The 17457-nt window shown below is 42.8% G+C and overlaps 2 protein-coding genes across 2 annotated transcripts in view; both read right to left on the bottom strand.

Annotated features, from left to right (window-relative positions):
- ryr2a (ryanodine receptor 2a (cardiac)) overlaps positions 1-17457 on the bottom strand; it is a 246807-nt gene that overhangs the window by 152682 nt on the left and 76668 nt on the right. Inside the window, exons 26-35 of the mRNA XM_078290909.1 lie at positions 12904-13075; positions 11954-11962; positions 11094-11241; positions 9559-9662; positions 9245-9349; positions 8206-8380; positions 6781-6989; positions 3847-4023; positions 1006-1151; positions 700-814 (exon numbers count right to left, since the gene is read on the bottom strand). Coding sequence (XP_078147035.1) covers positions 700-814; positions 1006-1151; positions 3847-4023; positions 6781-6989; positions 8206-8380; positions 9245-9349; positions 9559-9662; positions 11094-11241; positions 11954-11962; positions 12904-13075 — 1360 coding nt within the window. The remainder of the gene's footprint in view (positions 1-699; positions 815-1005; positions 1152-3846; positions 4024-6780; positions 6990-8205; positions 8381-9244; positions 9350-9558; positions 9663-11093; positions 11242-11953; positions 11963-12903; positions 13076-17457) is intronic.
- Positions 1-17457, bottom strand: part of mtr (5-methyltetrahydrofolate-homocysteine methyltransferase) — a 247944-nt gene that overhangs the window by 21370 nt on the left and 209117 nt on the right. The window lies entirely within an intron of this gene.

Below are 17457 nucleotides of genomic sequence, written 5' to 3' on the forward strand. Positions count from 1 at the left end.
GCATGGGATAATGACATTTTCTGAAGGTGCTCAAGATACAATTGTATAAAGGTCAAGATTTTACAATTTATCACTTCCTGATTTTGCAAAATAAAAGTTTATGTTCAAAATGCATTCAAAAACTGCCTCCAGTTTTCATGATAGGGCGAAGATAGAAATTGTGTCTAGAAGGACAAGAAAAATAAATCACACACCACAGCCGAAATTACAGTTAGATTTGCACGGGATTAGCATTATATGGGGAACTTAGGGTTTTTACTTAACTTACTTTTTACTTTTTGCAAATTACAGACATGCATTTGCAGATTCGCACATTATTAAAATCTCTGATAATCTCCACAATTGTCTCAAAAAAGTATGGTTGGTATCATGGGTTTTTAAGGGATTTATTCATGGGTTGGTTAGTGGAGACAATAGAATTTAAAGGATTTCTTATACCTTTTGTGCAGGTTTACAGTGTTATTAATGAGTTATTAATGGAAAGTTCCTGTCCCCGAATTTTACATTAAATTAGAAAGTAAGCAGTCAAACATTAAGGGGTGTTTAAGGTGGTCTTGACAGGGTCTCCTCCATTTTTGCATTTTGGATTTTGCATGAATTAAGGGGTGAATTAATGTACATGTAAGGTTATTTTGAGGGATTACTGGTCTATATGCGTGTGTGTCGGTGCATGTTTTTGTATTTCTTTTGTTGTCTTACAGTAGAGGTTTGCATGAGGTATTCGTAGTCATCTCTGTCGTCAGCCATCACTGCCTCTGACAGACGAGCGGAGGAGGAGCTGCTGTTGTCTGGCTTGGTTCTCTTCAGCATGAACCTGTTGAATCAGTTGATTTGTGTCAGTCTTTATGAAACACAGTGATAAAACACACAATGAAGGAAGGGTAAACAATACTAGTGTGTACAGGTGAGATAAAAAACCTAAAAACTTAAACCTAACCCTACTCATTTAACACTCCACACCAAAATGACAATGAATTCACAGGCAGAGGGGATGAGTGGGCTTACCGTTGTTTGAGCCTAGAGGGCTTCTCCTGGTTGTAATCTTTGTGGTTGTTGAATTCATCCCTCTCCGGCCCATTGGAGCCCAGGTGACCATGAGCCGACTTCATCAGCACCTCAAAGTCTGACACAGTCTCAAAGTCCTCCAGCTCCTGCAGAAACAGAAATTAAACAAACCCCAGAATGAATGAAGCCTATAGGAGCCGCATATAGGAGCCTATAGTGGGCCGCATCTTTTTCATATAGATAGAGAAGTAATAGAGGTATATAACATGAAGAAACACTGCTGGGCATCCTGAGTACAAAGGAAAGAAAGAAGTATGAAAATTAGACTAGATCAGTGGTTCTCAACCTTTTTTGGGCCAGCACCCCCTATCCATTATCCAGGTCCCTTACCACCCCCCATCAAATAAAATGTAGGCTAATTGTCTTCCCTGAAAATTAATGTTGATTATTATCCTGTTTATTATTATGATTATGATTATTATTATTAATATTATTATTATGCTGATTATTATTAGTGTTATTATTTATATAATTTATTATATTTATATGAGGCCTATATATTTATTCTTTATTTATATTCTTATTATTATATTATTATTATTATTATTATTAGTATGATTATTATTCTGTGTTATATCATTAAAAAGCATATCATTGAATGCCAAATAACAGATTTGTGTGCAGGTCACATATGTCACATAGCCTATGTCACATATTATGCAGCATGTAACTTTTTGGCATTAAATAGGGCAGAATTAATTTAGCAGATTTTTGAATGGAGTTTGGTCTGACATTGTTTTGTGCTATTCCAGGCAAATTAAACCTGGTAAATGTCCCATGTTTTGGGATTTCACATTTCCTTTTATTCATAGACTTATTAAAGATGTAGACCCCAGTAGAATTCTAGAATGTTGCTGCAGTTCACTGGGAATTCTCACTTAAATCAGCATTTTCTTGCTCATTCCAAACAAACAGCTATATCTCAAAAATAAAAAGAAATTGACAATCACAAGTTTTTCCATTTAAAAAAAAACACAACTTTCCCTTTAATTTGGTACCAAATACATGGCAAGGCGATGCAGGGCGTCTCCTTACTTAAGTGTCATTCACAGTATGACAACAAAACAGATCCTTCCTATCTTGGCTAACGATAAGCTTTCAAAATACATACAAAACCTCCAGCGCCTCAACCCACACAGTAATAAGATCAGACAGTAACAGTCGCCAAACAAATACAACAAGCGATTTCGATCAAAAGACTTCAACTCACAATGTCTTCGTAACTTTCCACTACATACGACGGGTCAGGTTCTGTCTCACAGCACAATCTGACAGCTTCCAGAAGGTTTTAAAAGCCGGCGGAGCCATTTTTAGATCTACCGGTGGAGGACAACTAAACCCGGGGAAAATCAAACGTCTCAGTGTCACCAGATACATTTTCTGGTTCCGGTTCATCGATGACAACTTGAAGTATATATAAAACAAAGCTGATAGCTTGATTTTCAGTTTTTGGTACATTTTAAACGATTTAAAAATGACGGGCGCTCTTGGGTGCTATAGTGAACTATAGAACGGGTGCTCTTGGGCGCTATGGGGTGTAGAGGGTTAATGAAGACTTTAAAGTTCACGACTAGACGAAATGCTGCAGAGAAAAGTCGCAGCGGTGTAAACTCCCACGTCTCAGCTTGTCAGGTGGCAGGTGTCTGGATTTAGAATATTGTTTTAGAAAATTGTTTATTATGGGTTTATTATGATTGTATAGTTTGTGTTAATATGCTTTGGCAACGTTGTATTGTATGCAGTCATGCCAATAAAGCCACTTGAATTGAATAGTGTTATAGTGTGTGTCTGGATGCTAGACGCTAAGTTACTTTCACGGGAAGTCCAACAGCGGAATATCCCTCTTGTAAATTTGTAACCACGGCGATAACACGGCATTATCCTCAGGAGAAATTAATGCTTTCAAGAGGAAGAAACTCTTAATTTCCTCCACGGGGAATTCCAAGGAAGAGAGCGTCCATTTTCCTGAGTTGACACAGTAAACGCCATGTTGGTGAAATTTTATAGATGATACTCCGAAGTCCCGTTCCCGTGAAGGCAGCATGAAGCTGCGCTACAGAAAGCTGACAGAAACACTGAAGTAAAGAGTATGGAAACGATACACCGTCTCGTCTAGTCTCATTGGTGTAAACTGGCAGGTTTTAGAATGTTGCAGACCACATTCTTTTGCAAGTAGTTGCAAGTTTCAACTCGTCTCGTCGTGAATCTTTGGTGTAAACAAACGCCCCCCAAGAACACCTCAACGCCCCCCTTTCAAAAATATTGCTTCCAGCGCCCCCTGACGTTCTCTGAACGCCCCCTGGGGGGCGGTACCGCCCCCGTTGAGAAACACTAGACTAGATGAAACTTTATTGATCCCTGAAATCGGGTTGTTGCAGCAATAGTAATAGGATACAGCAAACAAAAATAGAATATGAATAAGAATAGAGCAAAAGGTCTGTTATATAAACATACACAACCAACAATTTTAGCACTATGACATTAGTAGAAATGTGTGAATAAAAATATGTAAAGGTACGGATTACAGCATTATGCAGATGTGCACAACAGCAGCAGCAGTGGTAGTAGAACTTATTGAGACAAAGAAAAATAAGTATGAAAAATACAAAATGAGGAAGAACAATATGTGAAATGACGGCATCATATATATATATATATAGATAGATATACTGTATGTGTAGACGTATGTATGTGTGTGTGTGTGTGTGTGTGTGTGTGTGTGTGAAATAAGGAATAAAACAACGAAATAACAATAAAAGTTAACACTATTTTTAGTTTTACCTTCTTGGGTGAGAAGAGGCCGCCGTTAGCTGGGAATTTGGAGAAAGATTCGGCACACTCTATGGGCATGCTCAGCCGGTAGAAGGCAATGTCGGTGTTACTGTTCTGTGAACCAAATGACCTCTGGGTGACCTTCAGGCACGGACACGACTCCACCGTCCCGTCTATCCTCGTCACCTGGAAGAGGGAAAGAAAATGTTGCATTCCTTTGCCTTCTGAACAGCAATCATCCTTGAACACAATTTTGTTGATTTTTGGTTAAATTCTGGTCATTTGTGAGGCTGTAGTTTTGTGTTTAGCAACTATTCTCTCTATAATGTGATGTGAATTTGACAAACTTGAGATTAAATAATAAAAAAAAACATTTGAAAAAATGTTCCTGGGCAGGCTGGCCAGATAAAGCCAATGTATGAGAAACACTGAGGGTCACTCAACCACGCTCTACCCGTAATTACAATACTTGCTACTGTTGGATGGTTGGCGTGGTGGAGAACAAGTGCAGAAAATCTAGGAGATGAGGTATATATTGGACTTTTGGACCTACAGTGCAGTCGTTTGGCTTAAGAACACGTGGATTATGGGAGTATGGAGTAATTTTATGGTCATTTTTTGCCCTTTTTGGAACTCCAATCACACCAGTTACAGGCTGAAATGAAGCTGCAACAGCTGAGTGTTATATTGACATGCAAACTTCACCAGTGTTTCAGCTGACATGAGGGTGAGTTGAATGAAATGTTACATTTTTGGGTGAACTATTCCTTTAATATTGTTAAAAAGTGCTGATGTAGATGTTGACAAGCTTTGTGTTCTGTGTTTTTTTTCTATGAACTCCAGCTGTCTAAGCAGGTCTTGTGCAGGAGGAGACAACTGTCGCTGTTGCAATTCCTACTGGTCGTTGATAAAGGTCGATAGAAGTCACAGATTACTTAAAAAAATCTTTTGAGTTTTGTGCAGTGGCAAGTGCAGGGATGTAGTGGAGAGTTACCCCAGCTAAACTCAGTTTACCTTGCTTTTTATTTGTGGATTCTTTTTAGGCTGACATAAATCTTCATAATATGAAATTCATAGCAGACATACAGTAGTACGTAGTATAAAACTGACATAAGTTATATGAGGATAGGGTCTTCTAAGGAAAGAAAAGCATAAATTAAAGCATTTCTCAAGGTATAATTGATTTGTGTTTCTACTGAGAAACCTAGTCCTAGTCCCTAGTCCAGGGACTAGGGTTGGAAATTAGCAGTAGCTGCAAACTGCATGTGCACACATCATTTTATTTTTCAATTGTGAAGTGTAATTATGTCAGCTGTACTGTCCCTATCAAATAAACTACTAAATAAATAAATTGGTGGTTGTGATGCCTTATGATGATCACTGACTGGAGGTCATAGTTTACCATCCTTTTTCTTTTCCACTACATCACTGGGTATACCCAAGCGGCCAAAACCATGGGTGAATTTTGAAGCCAATAAGGAAGTGGCTGAAAGCTGCAGTTCTTCTAACGTCCGCTAGGGTCGGCTCCAAAAAGCCCACCCGACTCTATTCAAGTCAGTGAGACCACAGCCCAACTTCTCACTCAAAATATAAAGTCAATACATTTTTTAGACAAGAGATTATGGTCTCAGTAGCTAATTTTACTTCTTCTAATATGTGTCCGTATGGCGCTTTTCAAAATAATTGCGTCATTAACGGGATATAACAGTTTTAAACTGTGTTTTAAACCACTGTTTATTCAGCAATGGATCAGTAGAAATACTACAAAAGAATGGAAAAAAATATCCAAGCCTGAAGCCTTTATAGAAAATGTACAGTTGTGTACATTTTGTGTAATATTTGTGTAAATACTGCAGTTACACTAATACATACATTTCTGTGGTTGATTAATCATTGTTCTAATGGGCTCTGTTATGATGATCTTGGTGTGATTTACATTTTAATGGTGTGGATGGTGAGGAGAACTTTGACATTGAATAGCCTGCATATAGTGAAAATACAGCAGTATAAACGTCCTTCAAACAGGTTATATGGCCAATTTAGCTTATACAGTAGCTCCTCAGACAATCTGTGTTAGCACTGCCCCCTTAGAAAGTCTATCTCGGTCTGTCAATCTGAAAAGGGCGCCTTGGAACAGTAACACTACTATCATCAGTATTCATTATCAGGGATTTTAACTTGTGCCATTTCCCTCCTCCTAGTGTGTTCCACAAGGGCATAGATAGATATTTCAGCTGGTGGAAAAAGTAAACAGCTAGGGGAGTCTGGGGACATGACCCCCACACTCCCAGGACAGTTTTTCACACCACAAGCTCAATTTTTTTTAGGCTCTCTTGCACATTTTAAGGGCTTTATCCTTGAAATTTGAAGGAGCATTAATCAATAGAATTGTCTTGCTTTAGGTGGTAGCAAACATCAAAATATCAGTGTTATTGCTGCTCATAAAAGCTTTCTCTAGATGAAGACCTGTAATTAAATTGTAGTATGACAGTTAGTAGCCTGTAGGCTTTTAGTTAAAGGAACACTTCACCATTTTTTAACCTTATCTCCATATATTGGTCCTCACTAATACATGCTATGAGACGGCACCACGTCTGTCTACTCGCTCTGTGTCTCGGAGACGGGCTGTGGGAAGTCCCAAAATTCACCTGCTGATGACGTCATCAGCGGGGATTGCCAATACATAGAAACTACAACCGCTCTCTTCCTGGTCACAGTCGGACCGCCCGCCGCCGGGCGGAGACGAGAATCCAGGAACAGGGCAGTTGTAGTTTCTACAAGTTGGTAATCCCCGCTATGGAGTCAGCATGAACCAAGATCCTGGTGGAACGTTTCCAGCACCTTGTTGAATCCTGGCCTTGAAGAATTCAGGCTGCTCAGGAGGCAAATGGGAGTTCCTATACTAGCGATTTTAAAGTATATATCCCACATCATTCCGCTCACCTCTATGTGTTGGTGGCTGGGCGGGACAGGTATGAACTGAGGCAGCCTCTTGCTGAGCCACATGGTGACATCTCGGTTCATGTTGACGGCGAAGGGTTCGTAGCCTTCCTGCAGGCCGCAGATGGTGAAGTATTTCAGAGTGCTGACGTCTTTGCCAAAGTTCATCCTGCCCACCTGACACACACCCAGACTGCTCACTGGGATGAAACCTGGGGACACAAAAAACAACACATTGGTGAAATGTCTAGATTAAGATGAATTTATTGGTCATGTTACACAAGGAAATTGGATTTTGTCTTTGTCTGTTCAGAATTTGATGACAGCAGTCCAATGAGGATTGAAGCTGAACTAAGGGAAAGGGTGTCTCTACTCCTTTTACGCCTTTCATGTTTTGTGTTTCCGTTATTTAACCCCCCCCCCTGTATTTCCTGCACATAGTTAAATTCCTAATGTGTTTTATCATGTTAGAACCAACAGATGGTGCTAATACCCAGGTATTCACCTGCAGACACCGAGCTAATAACCTGCCATAGATTAGTTACACCAGAGCCATCTATTTCTAATCAATGGCTCTGGAGAAACTAAATGATTCATATAATGAGAGGGGGAGATGATGAAAACTATTGTGTAATCTGTAAACCACTTTAAGAGGAAGAGGAGTAGTCCCTCGATGCTGATCTGTGGGTCATTTTGATTATCTCTGTTCATGTTTTGGACAGCAGGGTGATCTAGAGGTGAGAGAGACTGTCTTCTTCTTCTTCTTCTTTTTCTTCATTGGAGTAGTACAAGTAATAGTACTACCCCCCCCCCCCCCACACACACACACACTCTCTTTCCCAAGTGGTCATAAAAGCAATACAAAAACAAAAAAAAAGGAAAGAAAAGAAGAAAGAAATGTTAGATAAATGCAAAAAGGGATACTATGGGCTGCTGCAGTTTTCAATTTTGAATTTGTATTGGATAGACACTAGATATTAGATATTCTGGTTCTGGCCTGTGAGCGAAAGAAAGGCCTGGAGGCGTCCTAACAGTCCCGTCACATCAGTGACCACTCCTTCCTTTCCCTCTTAAACTCCGTTTCCAGGGGAAACCAGACAGCCCAGATGGATTGTGGGAGGAGTGTTTGCCTGGCCTCGAGGAACAGTGATCCCTGTTGTGCCCCATCAGCACTGCAACTCTTATGAACGTGTGTGTGTGTGTGTGTGTGTGTGTGTGACTCATGGTAGACAGCTCAGCCCTCATTAAGCTAACTACCACACACACATACACACAGCTAATACATTGATTCTCTACAAACAGATCAGTCACTTCAAGACAGCGACAGCATAGACTGGAATATCCATAAAGTCTTTATGCGTGTCCATTTAAATACCCCCGTATACGTGTGTGCATGTGTGTGTGTGTTGTCCATGCCACACCACTGACCTTCGCAGACTTCGAAGTCCTTGAAGGCGAGCTCGGAGCCGGAGTCGTCCAGCAGCACTTCTCCGTTGAGTGTGAACATCATGGTGTGTTCGTTCAGATCCACCATGCATCCCACCACGTCACCCGCCTGCCACGCCCGTCCAAAATGCTCATTGCCCTGGTGCCAACGCTGGGCCTGGCAAACAAACACACATATACATATACATATGTGGTGTACTGAGTAGGGAGACTGTCCTTCAACCAGGACTAGCCGCGAAGATGTTTCTATCCCCGGTGATGATGTTTCTATCCATAGTGATGACATTTCTACCCACGGTGATGGCGTTTCTAACCATACTCATGATTTCTACCAGCGGTGATGATTTTTCTACCCATAATGATGACATTTCTATTGCGGTGAAAATTCTGGCTGAACCAAAAATGCCCCCAGATTTTCTCCCCAAAATCTGCTCAAATTAGCCCACTATCGCTCAACATAGTGTATGCTAAAGTATTAGCATGGAGCTCCAACCATCCACCAGGCCACGTGGATGGTTCTGGTGTCCACGTTCTCGTCACTTAACAGCTAAGTTGACAGGACAATCTCCCAAAAACCTGGTGTATTCCTTTAACGCCTAAAATGAGAGACAACAAACTGGCAACTGAAAAAGGTCAGCCTAAAAATTCCTGATTCAGACTCAGATTAATAAAGACAAATATTGACCAGTCAAACAGAATACTGTAAATCTGTTCTGTTAAAATAGAAGTGTACATTTTATATTAATTCTTACTGATATCCATGAATGTTTTGGCAACACGATACTGCTCATGACAATAAAGACTTTCTAATTCTGATAAAAAAAATAATACATTTTGAGTATTTTCCCCATTGACAACCATGCATTTTGAAAATAAAATATGTCTGATAGGGCTCCATGGGGCCTTGTGGTCGTGAAATGTACTGCACAAACCAGGAAGAGCCGGGAAACTTTGATTTCAAGTGAGAATCATGGAACAAATGTGATTATGGCTGCATCTGCAAAAAGAAAAACCCAGTCACCTTGAAGCCATCGAAGACGAAGGCCTGTTCATCAGATCCCAATTCCTGGTCTGGTAGACAGCCTGGCCTGGCCCAGCCCACCCTCATCTCTCCTGCTGTTAATACCTGGAGGAGGAGGAGCGGGAAGAGCAATCAAGGAAGAAGTTATTATCCACTTTAAGAGTTGTAAAACAATGAAAACGTTATCCTTCATCTCACTTAGCAAGTATCAATCGACTGCAAATGCAGTTCAGAGCAATATGATAATAGATCATCACCACCACTGTCTTCACGTTCATCACCATCATCATCACCATTATCATATCTCCTCTTACCTCCAGCTCGAAATACCATTTCCCGGCATTGACGCTGTAGGTTTTCTCCGCTCTGAAGATGCGGAACCTCTCGGCGGACATGTTGCTGAGGTCAGATCGAGCTGCTGGGAGAGAGCGAGGCCGGAGAGGAAGAGGAAGAGGAGGAGGAGGAGAGGAAGAAAAATATCATGAGTATAAACAGTATTTATCCATGCTATGGTTAAAGTCTTATCAGGTTAATTTGTTTCTAGGGCTGTCCCGAATACCATTTTTGGGGCTTCGAAGCTTCAGTGAGAATTACCCGCGAATATTGGAAGCTTCGACCGGGGGGTGGGGGGGGGGCAGCAGAGGAAAGCCCTGTGTTCCACGGACTTTTCTGGCAAATTGATGTGGGCGGAGATAATCGGCCTTTTCCGGATGTGTTTGGACGTGTGTTAAGGTGGAAAACTGACTTTTCCGGACGTATTTGGACCATGTGTGCAGGTGCACAGAGATTCCTGGTGAGTGTACAGTGATATCTGGTAATTTACGACAGTATACGGGAGTGAGCTGACATTTAACGAGGTGTGTACAGTGACAGAAATCTCCGGTACACAAAAGTTGTGCGTTCTTGGAGAATTATGGATGTGTGGCGGCCTGAATATCTCCTGGCACGTCGCCAGACATGTCCGGATACAGTGCGTTTCCGTACGCGTGTACAGAGATGTACAGGATGGAAACATAACTTTTCGTCCAATGAATAAAAAACAAAACAAAACAAAAAAACGCAGCATTCGAATACTGATTTGGACGTCGATTCCCATGGCAACGGTAGAAGCTTCGAAGCATTCGGGTCAGCCCTATCTGTTTCCATAAACCTTTTATACCCTATGATTGAGTCTCCCTGTTGTCATGAATAAAACATTTAACAGAATATTCCCCCTCCCTCTTTGACTGAGTAATAGTAACTCACTTCCAATATAGGGAAAACATGATCTCAATAGTAATATAGTAATAGTAAGTACTGCCGCCATCGTGTTTTTTGTTGACATAAAAATGTACCCATAATGCTGTCGAGTTGAGTTTGGGCAGATGGCAAAAACCAAAAGTGAAATCAGTAAGATGCCACAGTAACCTGTTTAATATAGTAATCCAGGCGTCTTAACCAGGTTTCTCATAAGTTATGAGGCGGTTTACAGGCTGTGTTGTCCTACCTGCAACTAGTCCCGAAGACAACAGAACATTCCTCACTCGTTATATTTGTCACAAAACTAAATGTACAGCTATATCACATATTTAAAATGCCATACATAGTAGGCTATTTATTCTTAATACAGTTGTTTAACTGAGTATTAACATTATCTTTCCTCGCTTGGTTAGTTTTTACTGATTTTTGATCAATCAGAGTGATGCTTGTAGTACGCAGCTGTTTAACTGGTTAATCATCGAAGACATCCCTAATTATGAAGGTTCACAGTTTCACATCGCTTCTTCTTTATACATATTTGTCTCTGCAGTCCTGGGGTGGGGGGGGGGGGGGGGGGTTGAAGTGATTGAAGGAAAGGTATGTATCATACCATGGTCTTGGTCGGGAGCCTCCAGGTTGTATCCATACCCCAGCAGGGTTCGGACGGCCTCTCTCAGACTGTCTTTGTTGGACTTCTTGGTTCTCTCGTCCAGCAGAACATAAGGGACCAGGCGAGGATTACGACGATTCTTCACATCCTAAGAAGGGATGGGGGGAAAGAAGAACTATTAAGAAGGATGAGAATAAGGAGAAGTTTGAAACATGCATGGTATATGTTGGCCTTCACTGAAAAGAAAAGGAAATATCAAATTACCACCCAATCTGATCAATAATTACATCATTAATAATTAGATGTTATTCTTCCACCAAGCAGTTCCGTTCTAGTACCGATTTAAGTGGTGATTTAATAATATATTACTAATATTTAAATAAACTGTATGCGGTCACGCACGTATGCGGTCACATACGTGTGTTTATATATTATAATATTATATCATAAATATTTAAATTGTTATGAAAATGAATAAATAAATTGTTGTTTACTTATTAATTAAATATTAAATGTGTCTTTATTGGTGAGTCATAATGATAATGATAATGAAGATTAAGAGGTGGAACAAGTTCTTCTGATGTATTTCTGCTATAGGCACCAGCAGTAAAGATATACCAATCCAAATGAAACCATGCCAAACAAAAACAGAAACCACAGGAAAAAATGTACGTCAAAAAAGAAATTTCATCTTTTGAGGAATAGACAAAAACTGACTGATTTTGTCTTTGTTAGCAATATTTCTCAAAAAGTTACGAATTGATTTGGCTGAAATCTGGACAAGGACAATTGGCGTTTTTTTTTTACCATAACTATTATGCTGTGTTTATGTGCTGGTAGGAAAGTCCAACATTTGGGACTTCCACATGCTATTCTTTCGGAAAATCAAACCTGGAAGACGAACCATAAACAAGCTGCAGCCAGTAGTGGTATTTTGATGTTTCTACCCATTTCATACATCATATTTCAATATATTTCTTTTTTTTTTTTTTTTGTTGCATATTTTAGATATTCTGAATTAATTCTTTCATTGTCTCTGTTGTTATTTTATTTTTTAACATGTTCTGGAGTTGAAATTGTTGTTTGCATATGTTTATATAACCGCCATTTGCTATATTCTTGTTTATATTCTATTTTTCTTTTTTATTTCCTATCATTTCTATTTTTCTTTGCTGTATCCTATTACTATTTGCTGTTGCAATGACCCAGGTTCCCCATAGGGATCAATAAAGTTTCATTTTATCGTATTTAACTGGGTCCTAGGGTCATAACACCCTGCCTATAGGTGGGAGACGATGTCTACTGGTAATTAAATCCAAATTAGATACTTTGTGGAGAATACAGAGGGTATTAGAACCGTTAAATGTTGCTTTTCCTCAACCTGCTGTTCAAAAATCCTTCCCACAATCCACCACAACCCCTGCAGAGCAGCAGAACCTGCAGAACTGATAACTAGACTAACGTTTGTCTCCTCTATCCATCTCCTTCTCCTTTCTCTCTTATCGAGTTTCCCTCTCCTTTTCTGTACAATCACCCTCTCTCTAAATGCCCCCCCCCCCCCAGGAAGCTAGTTCAGTTTACATGCATCATAATATTTTTCCCCCATTCAGTTTGAATCAGCCCAGTGCGGCATTAAATATAGAGGAGTGTGAAATATTTCCCGAAGATGTCAATTTTTCCCTTATCAGTCCAGCCACCAAAAGAAATCTGGCCCCAGTGGACAAGCTGCCATCTATTTCATTTGTTCCTGTGTTCCAGTCATCTCTCTCTCTCTCTGTCTCAGCACACACACACACACACACACACACACACACTCCCCTACTTGTTGGATGCCATAGGTCCAGCCCTGGCGGATGCGGTCTCTTGCCCAGACGTTGTGTGCGTTTTCAGCCAGTTTGTCCACCATGGCTTCCTGGGTGGAGGCCAGTTTGATGTGGCACAGGTCCATAGGAGCAGGCTTGTAACCACTGGACAACTCATAGCTGCATAGATAGAGGTGGAGGCAATTTCCATTAGGTCCTTGTTGAACTGCCATGTCTGAAATGCCTGTGGTGACCTTTATAGGCCAGCTAATGCTCCTTCTGATGCTAGTTTTCACTGCAGTTGCATTGGAAGATTGATTTTTCCATGTCACATTTATATTGTATTCTCTACAATTCAAATTGCTTGTGGAAATCTTTGGCTATCTAATAGTAGATTCAATTCAAGTTCTCCTGATAAGTTGTGTCATTTTACAAAATTAGATCATTTGATTTAGCTTCATTGTAAGTGTGCTTAATCTTTCGTTGAGGATGTAACATTAACGTAATAGGCCTTGCTAAATGTATGCTGTAAATGTTTACAGCCGATTTGGTTTCATTTTTTCACAAATCCACACATTATGTATATGTGTCTACATCTGTTACTGTAATTTGAATATATTTGATAAGGTGTGTAGTTTTCCTAACAACATACATGTCCACACCTAGACACTTTCTGTACATAGGTATAAATAAATAAATCAAAGAAACAACAAAGAAATCAGGAAATAAATGAATCAATCAATCAATAAATAAATGCACAAAGAAATCGGGAAATAAATAAATAAATATATAAAATACAAAAATTCTAGACTCAGCAGCAAAAATGAAATTACCTATAAAACAATTTCAATATATTTATATTGATAATTCATAATTAATGTTATTAATCATTTTCCTCCCATGCTATATATTGCATACATATTGATATTTTTTGTATATTCTCATATTGTACATTCATTCATTTCATTTCATTTGTTTTCATTTTCTCAGTTACTTCTAATGCTACTACTGCTGGTATTTTGCACACCCACTTAATGCTGTAATCCATTCTTCATATGTTCATTCAGTTCATTGTACTTAACATGTGTTAGTACTGAAACTGTCAGTTGTGTAGACTTATATGACCCTCTTTTGTTATTTATATTCTATTTTTTTTTGCTGTATCCCCTTTCCATTTGTGTGTGTGAACGGCCCCCACGATGGCCCGAGAGAGGCAGTCGGCGATGAGGTTGGCTTTGCCAGCGACATGCCGTATGTCCGTGGTGAACTCCGAAATGTAGGAGAGCTGCCGCTGTTGGCGGGCGGACCACGGTTCGGCCACCTTAGCCATGGCGAACGTCAGCGGTTTGTGGTCCACAAACACCGGGAACTGGCAGCCCTCCAGTAGGAAACGGAAATGTCGAATGGCGAGGAAGAGGCCGAGGAGCTCCCGATCGAAGGTGCTGTACTTCCGTTCACTGGGGCGAAACTTGCGGCTGAAGAAAGCGAGCGGTTGCCAGGCACCGCCCACCCACTGCTCGTGCACCGCGCCGACGGCATAATCCGAAGCATCCGTGGTGATGGCGATCGGGGCCGTGGGTGACGGGTGCGGCAGCATTGCGGCATTAGCCAGAGCAGTCTTAGCGTCCGTAAACGCCTTGTCCCTCTCCGCGGACCAGTCCACCGCGTGTTTGGGGGCCTTGCCTTTCAGAGCCTCGTACAGGGGTCGCATGAGTCGAGCAGCTTGGGGGATAAAGCGGTGGTAAAAGTTCACCATGCCAAGGAACTCCTGCAGGGACATAATCGTGAGCGGGCGCGAGAAGTTTGTGACAGCGTCCACCTTCGACGGGAGGGGGACTGCCCCGTCTTTGGTGATGTGGTGACCAAGGAAGTTGATGGTGGTCAGCCCGAACTGGCACTTGGCTGGGTTGACGATCAGCCCATGCTGGCTGAGCCGCTTGAAGAGAGTCTGAAGGTGGGACAGGTGTTCCGCTTTGGAGGTGCTGGCGACGAGGATGTCGTCCAGATAGACGAAAAGGAAAGGCAGGTCCCGTAGCACCGAGTCCATGAGGCGCTGGAAGGTCTGTGCGGCGTTAAGGCCGAACGGCATGTGCAGGAACTCGAACAGTCCGAATGGGGTGATCACCGGCATTTTGGAGACGTCCAGCGGGTGGACGGGCACCTGGTGGTATCCACGAATGATGTCCACTTTGGAAAAGATGACTTTCCCCGCCAGGTGGGTGGAAAAGTCCTGGATGTGCGGAACCGGGTAGCAGTCCGGCATCGACACGTTGTTGAGACGGCGGTAATCGCCGCACGGGCGCCACCCGCCATTGGGCTTCGGGGCGATGTGGAGGGGTGAAGCCCACGGGCTGTTGGAGCGGCGAATGATGCCGAGGCGCTCCATAGTCTCGAACTCCGTCCTGGCGATGGCGAGCTTGGCCGGGTCGAGGCGCCGGGTCGAGGCGCCGGGCCCGGGCGTAGACCGGGGGGCCGGTGGTGGCGATGTGGTGTTCCACCCCGTGCTTGGTGGTGGATGACGAGAAGGTGGGCTGCGTGAGGTCCGGGAACTTGGCGAGAAGACGGAGAAACTCGTCCGCGGCGGAGAGCATGCTAGACAGTCTGATGGAGTCTGCTCCGCTGAGTGTACACGCGTATGAACTGAAGGTGACAGCGTCGATCAAGCGGTGGTGTTTGACATCCACCAGCAGTCCATAGGCGCATAGGAAATCTGCGCCGAGGAGGGAGACGGTCACTTTCGCCGTGACAAAGTCCCAGCCGAACCGCTATCCGCCGAAACACAGCGCCACGTACCTCGTGCCGTAGGTGCGGATGGGGCTGCTGTTAGCAGCTACCATGGGGGGGCCGTGTCCGCTGGCCAGGATGTCCACTCCCGATGCGGGCAGGACACTCCTCTGCGCACCCGTGTCGCACAGGAAACGCCGTCCGGAGATGGTGTCCTGGATGAACAGCAGCCTGCCTGTTCGGCCGACGCACAAGGCCACTACTGAGCGCCTACAGGCCGGTGTTTCCCGCCACGCTGAAGCTGCATGGCGATCGGCACCGCTTGGCTTTGGGCCCAAACTTGGCGTGGTAAAAACACAGGCCGGGGTCCTGCCGCCGACAAGGAGCTGTTGCTACGGCGGCGACCGTTGTGCCTCCAGGCAGTGGTGAAAGAGCTGGGGCAGGAAGCAGCGCGGCCGCGCAGTGTTGTTGACCAGCCAGGAAAAATGTATCAGCCTCCTCGGCCAGAACACGGCAGTCAGTGATGGCGGTGTTGGCCAGGGCAGCCCGTACCTGGGAAGGCAACTGTCGCAGGAACAGGTGGACGAAGAGGAAATCGGGTTTGTGCTCACCCAGGATATCCAGCATCCTGTCCATGAGCTCAGACGGCTTGCTGTCGCCGAGGCCTTGCAGAGAGAAGAGTCGGCTAGCCCGCTCGGCGTCGGAAAGTTCAAAAGCTTTCAACAGATGGGCTTTGAGTGTCTCATATTTATCCTGCAGCGGGGGAGTTGTGAGGAGGTTCACCACTCGGGATGCAGTTGAACTCCCGAGGGCCGACACCACGTAAAAGTATCTTGTGGCATCCGCGGTGATCTCCCGAAGCGCGAACTGCGCTTCCGTTTGGGCGAACCAGGCTGAGGCCGACGATTCCCAGAACTCCGGCAGTTTGAGGGAAACTGCGTTAGTCGCCATGTTCGTGAAGAGCTGTCACTGGAAACGTCCAGCAGACAAACGTCGGGGTCACCAGTGTAGAAGTGGCAGGAATGTGGAGACGGACAACTTCTCTCGTTGACTACACCAACTCGTGTGCCATTTATTTGAAACCCACAGAGCAAGACAATTTACATCGCGCTGCCCAAAAACACAACAACACTACGTCGAGCTGACGTCACTCAGAAAACCAGACTTTCTTAAAGGGACCGTGTCTCCTTAACCCTGAGAAGCACACAGTATAACTGCGTGTGTTAAACATACCCAAACCACAGATTATGGTGAATAATGTCCATAGAGTCTGCCACAGATTAATCTGTCGACTATTTTTTCGATTAACCGATTAATCTAACTATTATTTTCTTAGTTACATTAGTCATAACAAAATAAAAATTAATCAAGCAGCTAAAAATTCAAAGCTTTATTGAGCTCTCAAGTCTTTGAGGAGCAGGTGGAGGATGCTTTACATATATACACCTTTGTATGTTATGAGTAGAGGTGAGAGACCACATGAACTTACTACTTTAACTTTGGGCTTGCTCTTTAACATTAACTGTTATTTGAGCGCCATTAATTCAAAATTATAAAATACTCTTCACATAAACATTAATTTAGTGGCAAAGAAAATACTTGAGACTATGGATTTATGGCTAAGTTTTATGAAAACGTTTTGTTTGGAGGTGAGAGCTGTCAGTTATCTTTATCCTCTCAGGTCAGTAGTTACCTAACCACAACTATGCCAGAGCTTCAGCACGTATAAGGTCTGTAGTCACGTTACCCCGTCACCGATAGCCAGGTAGCATAAACAATGTTAGCTACTCACCAGCTAGGCTACTATCATTTCAGAAATGGCTCCGGGATACTTTCGT

Source organism: Centroberyx gerrardi, chromosome 20 (assembly GCF_048128805.1).
Source record: "Centroberyx gerrardi isolate f3 chromosome 20, fCenGer3.hap1.cur.20231027, whole genome shotgun sequence".
NCBI classification, from domain to species: domain Eukaryota; kingdom Metazoa; phylum Chordata; class Actinopteri; order Beryciformes; family Berycidae; genus Centroberyx; species Centroberyx gerrardi.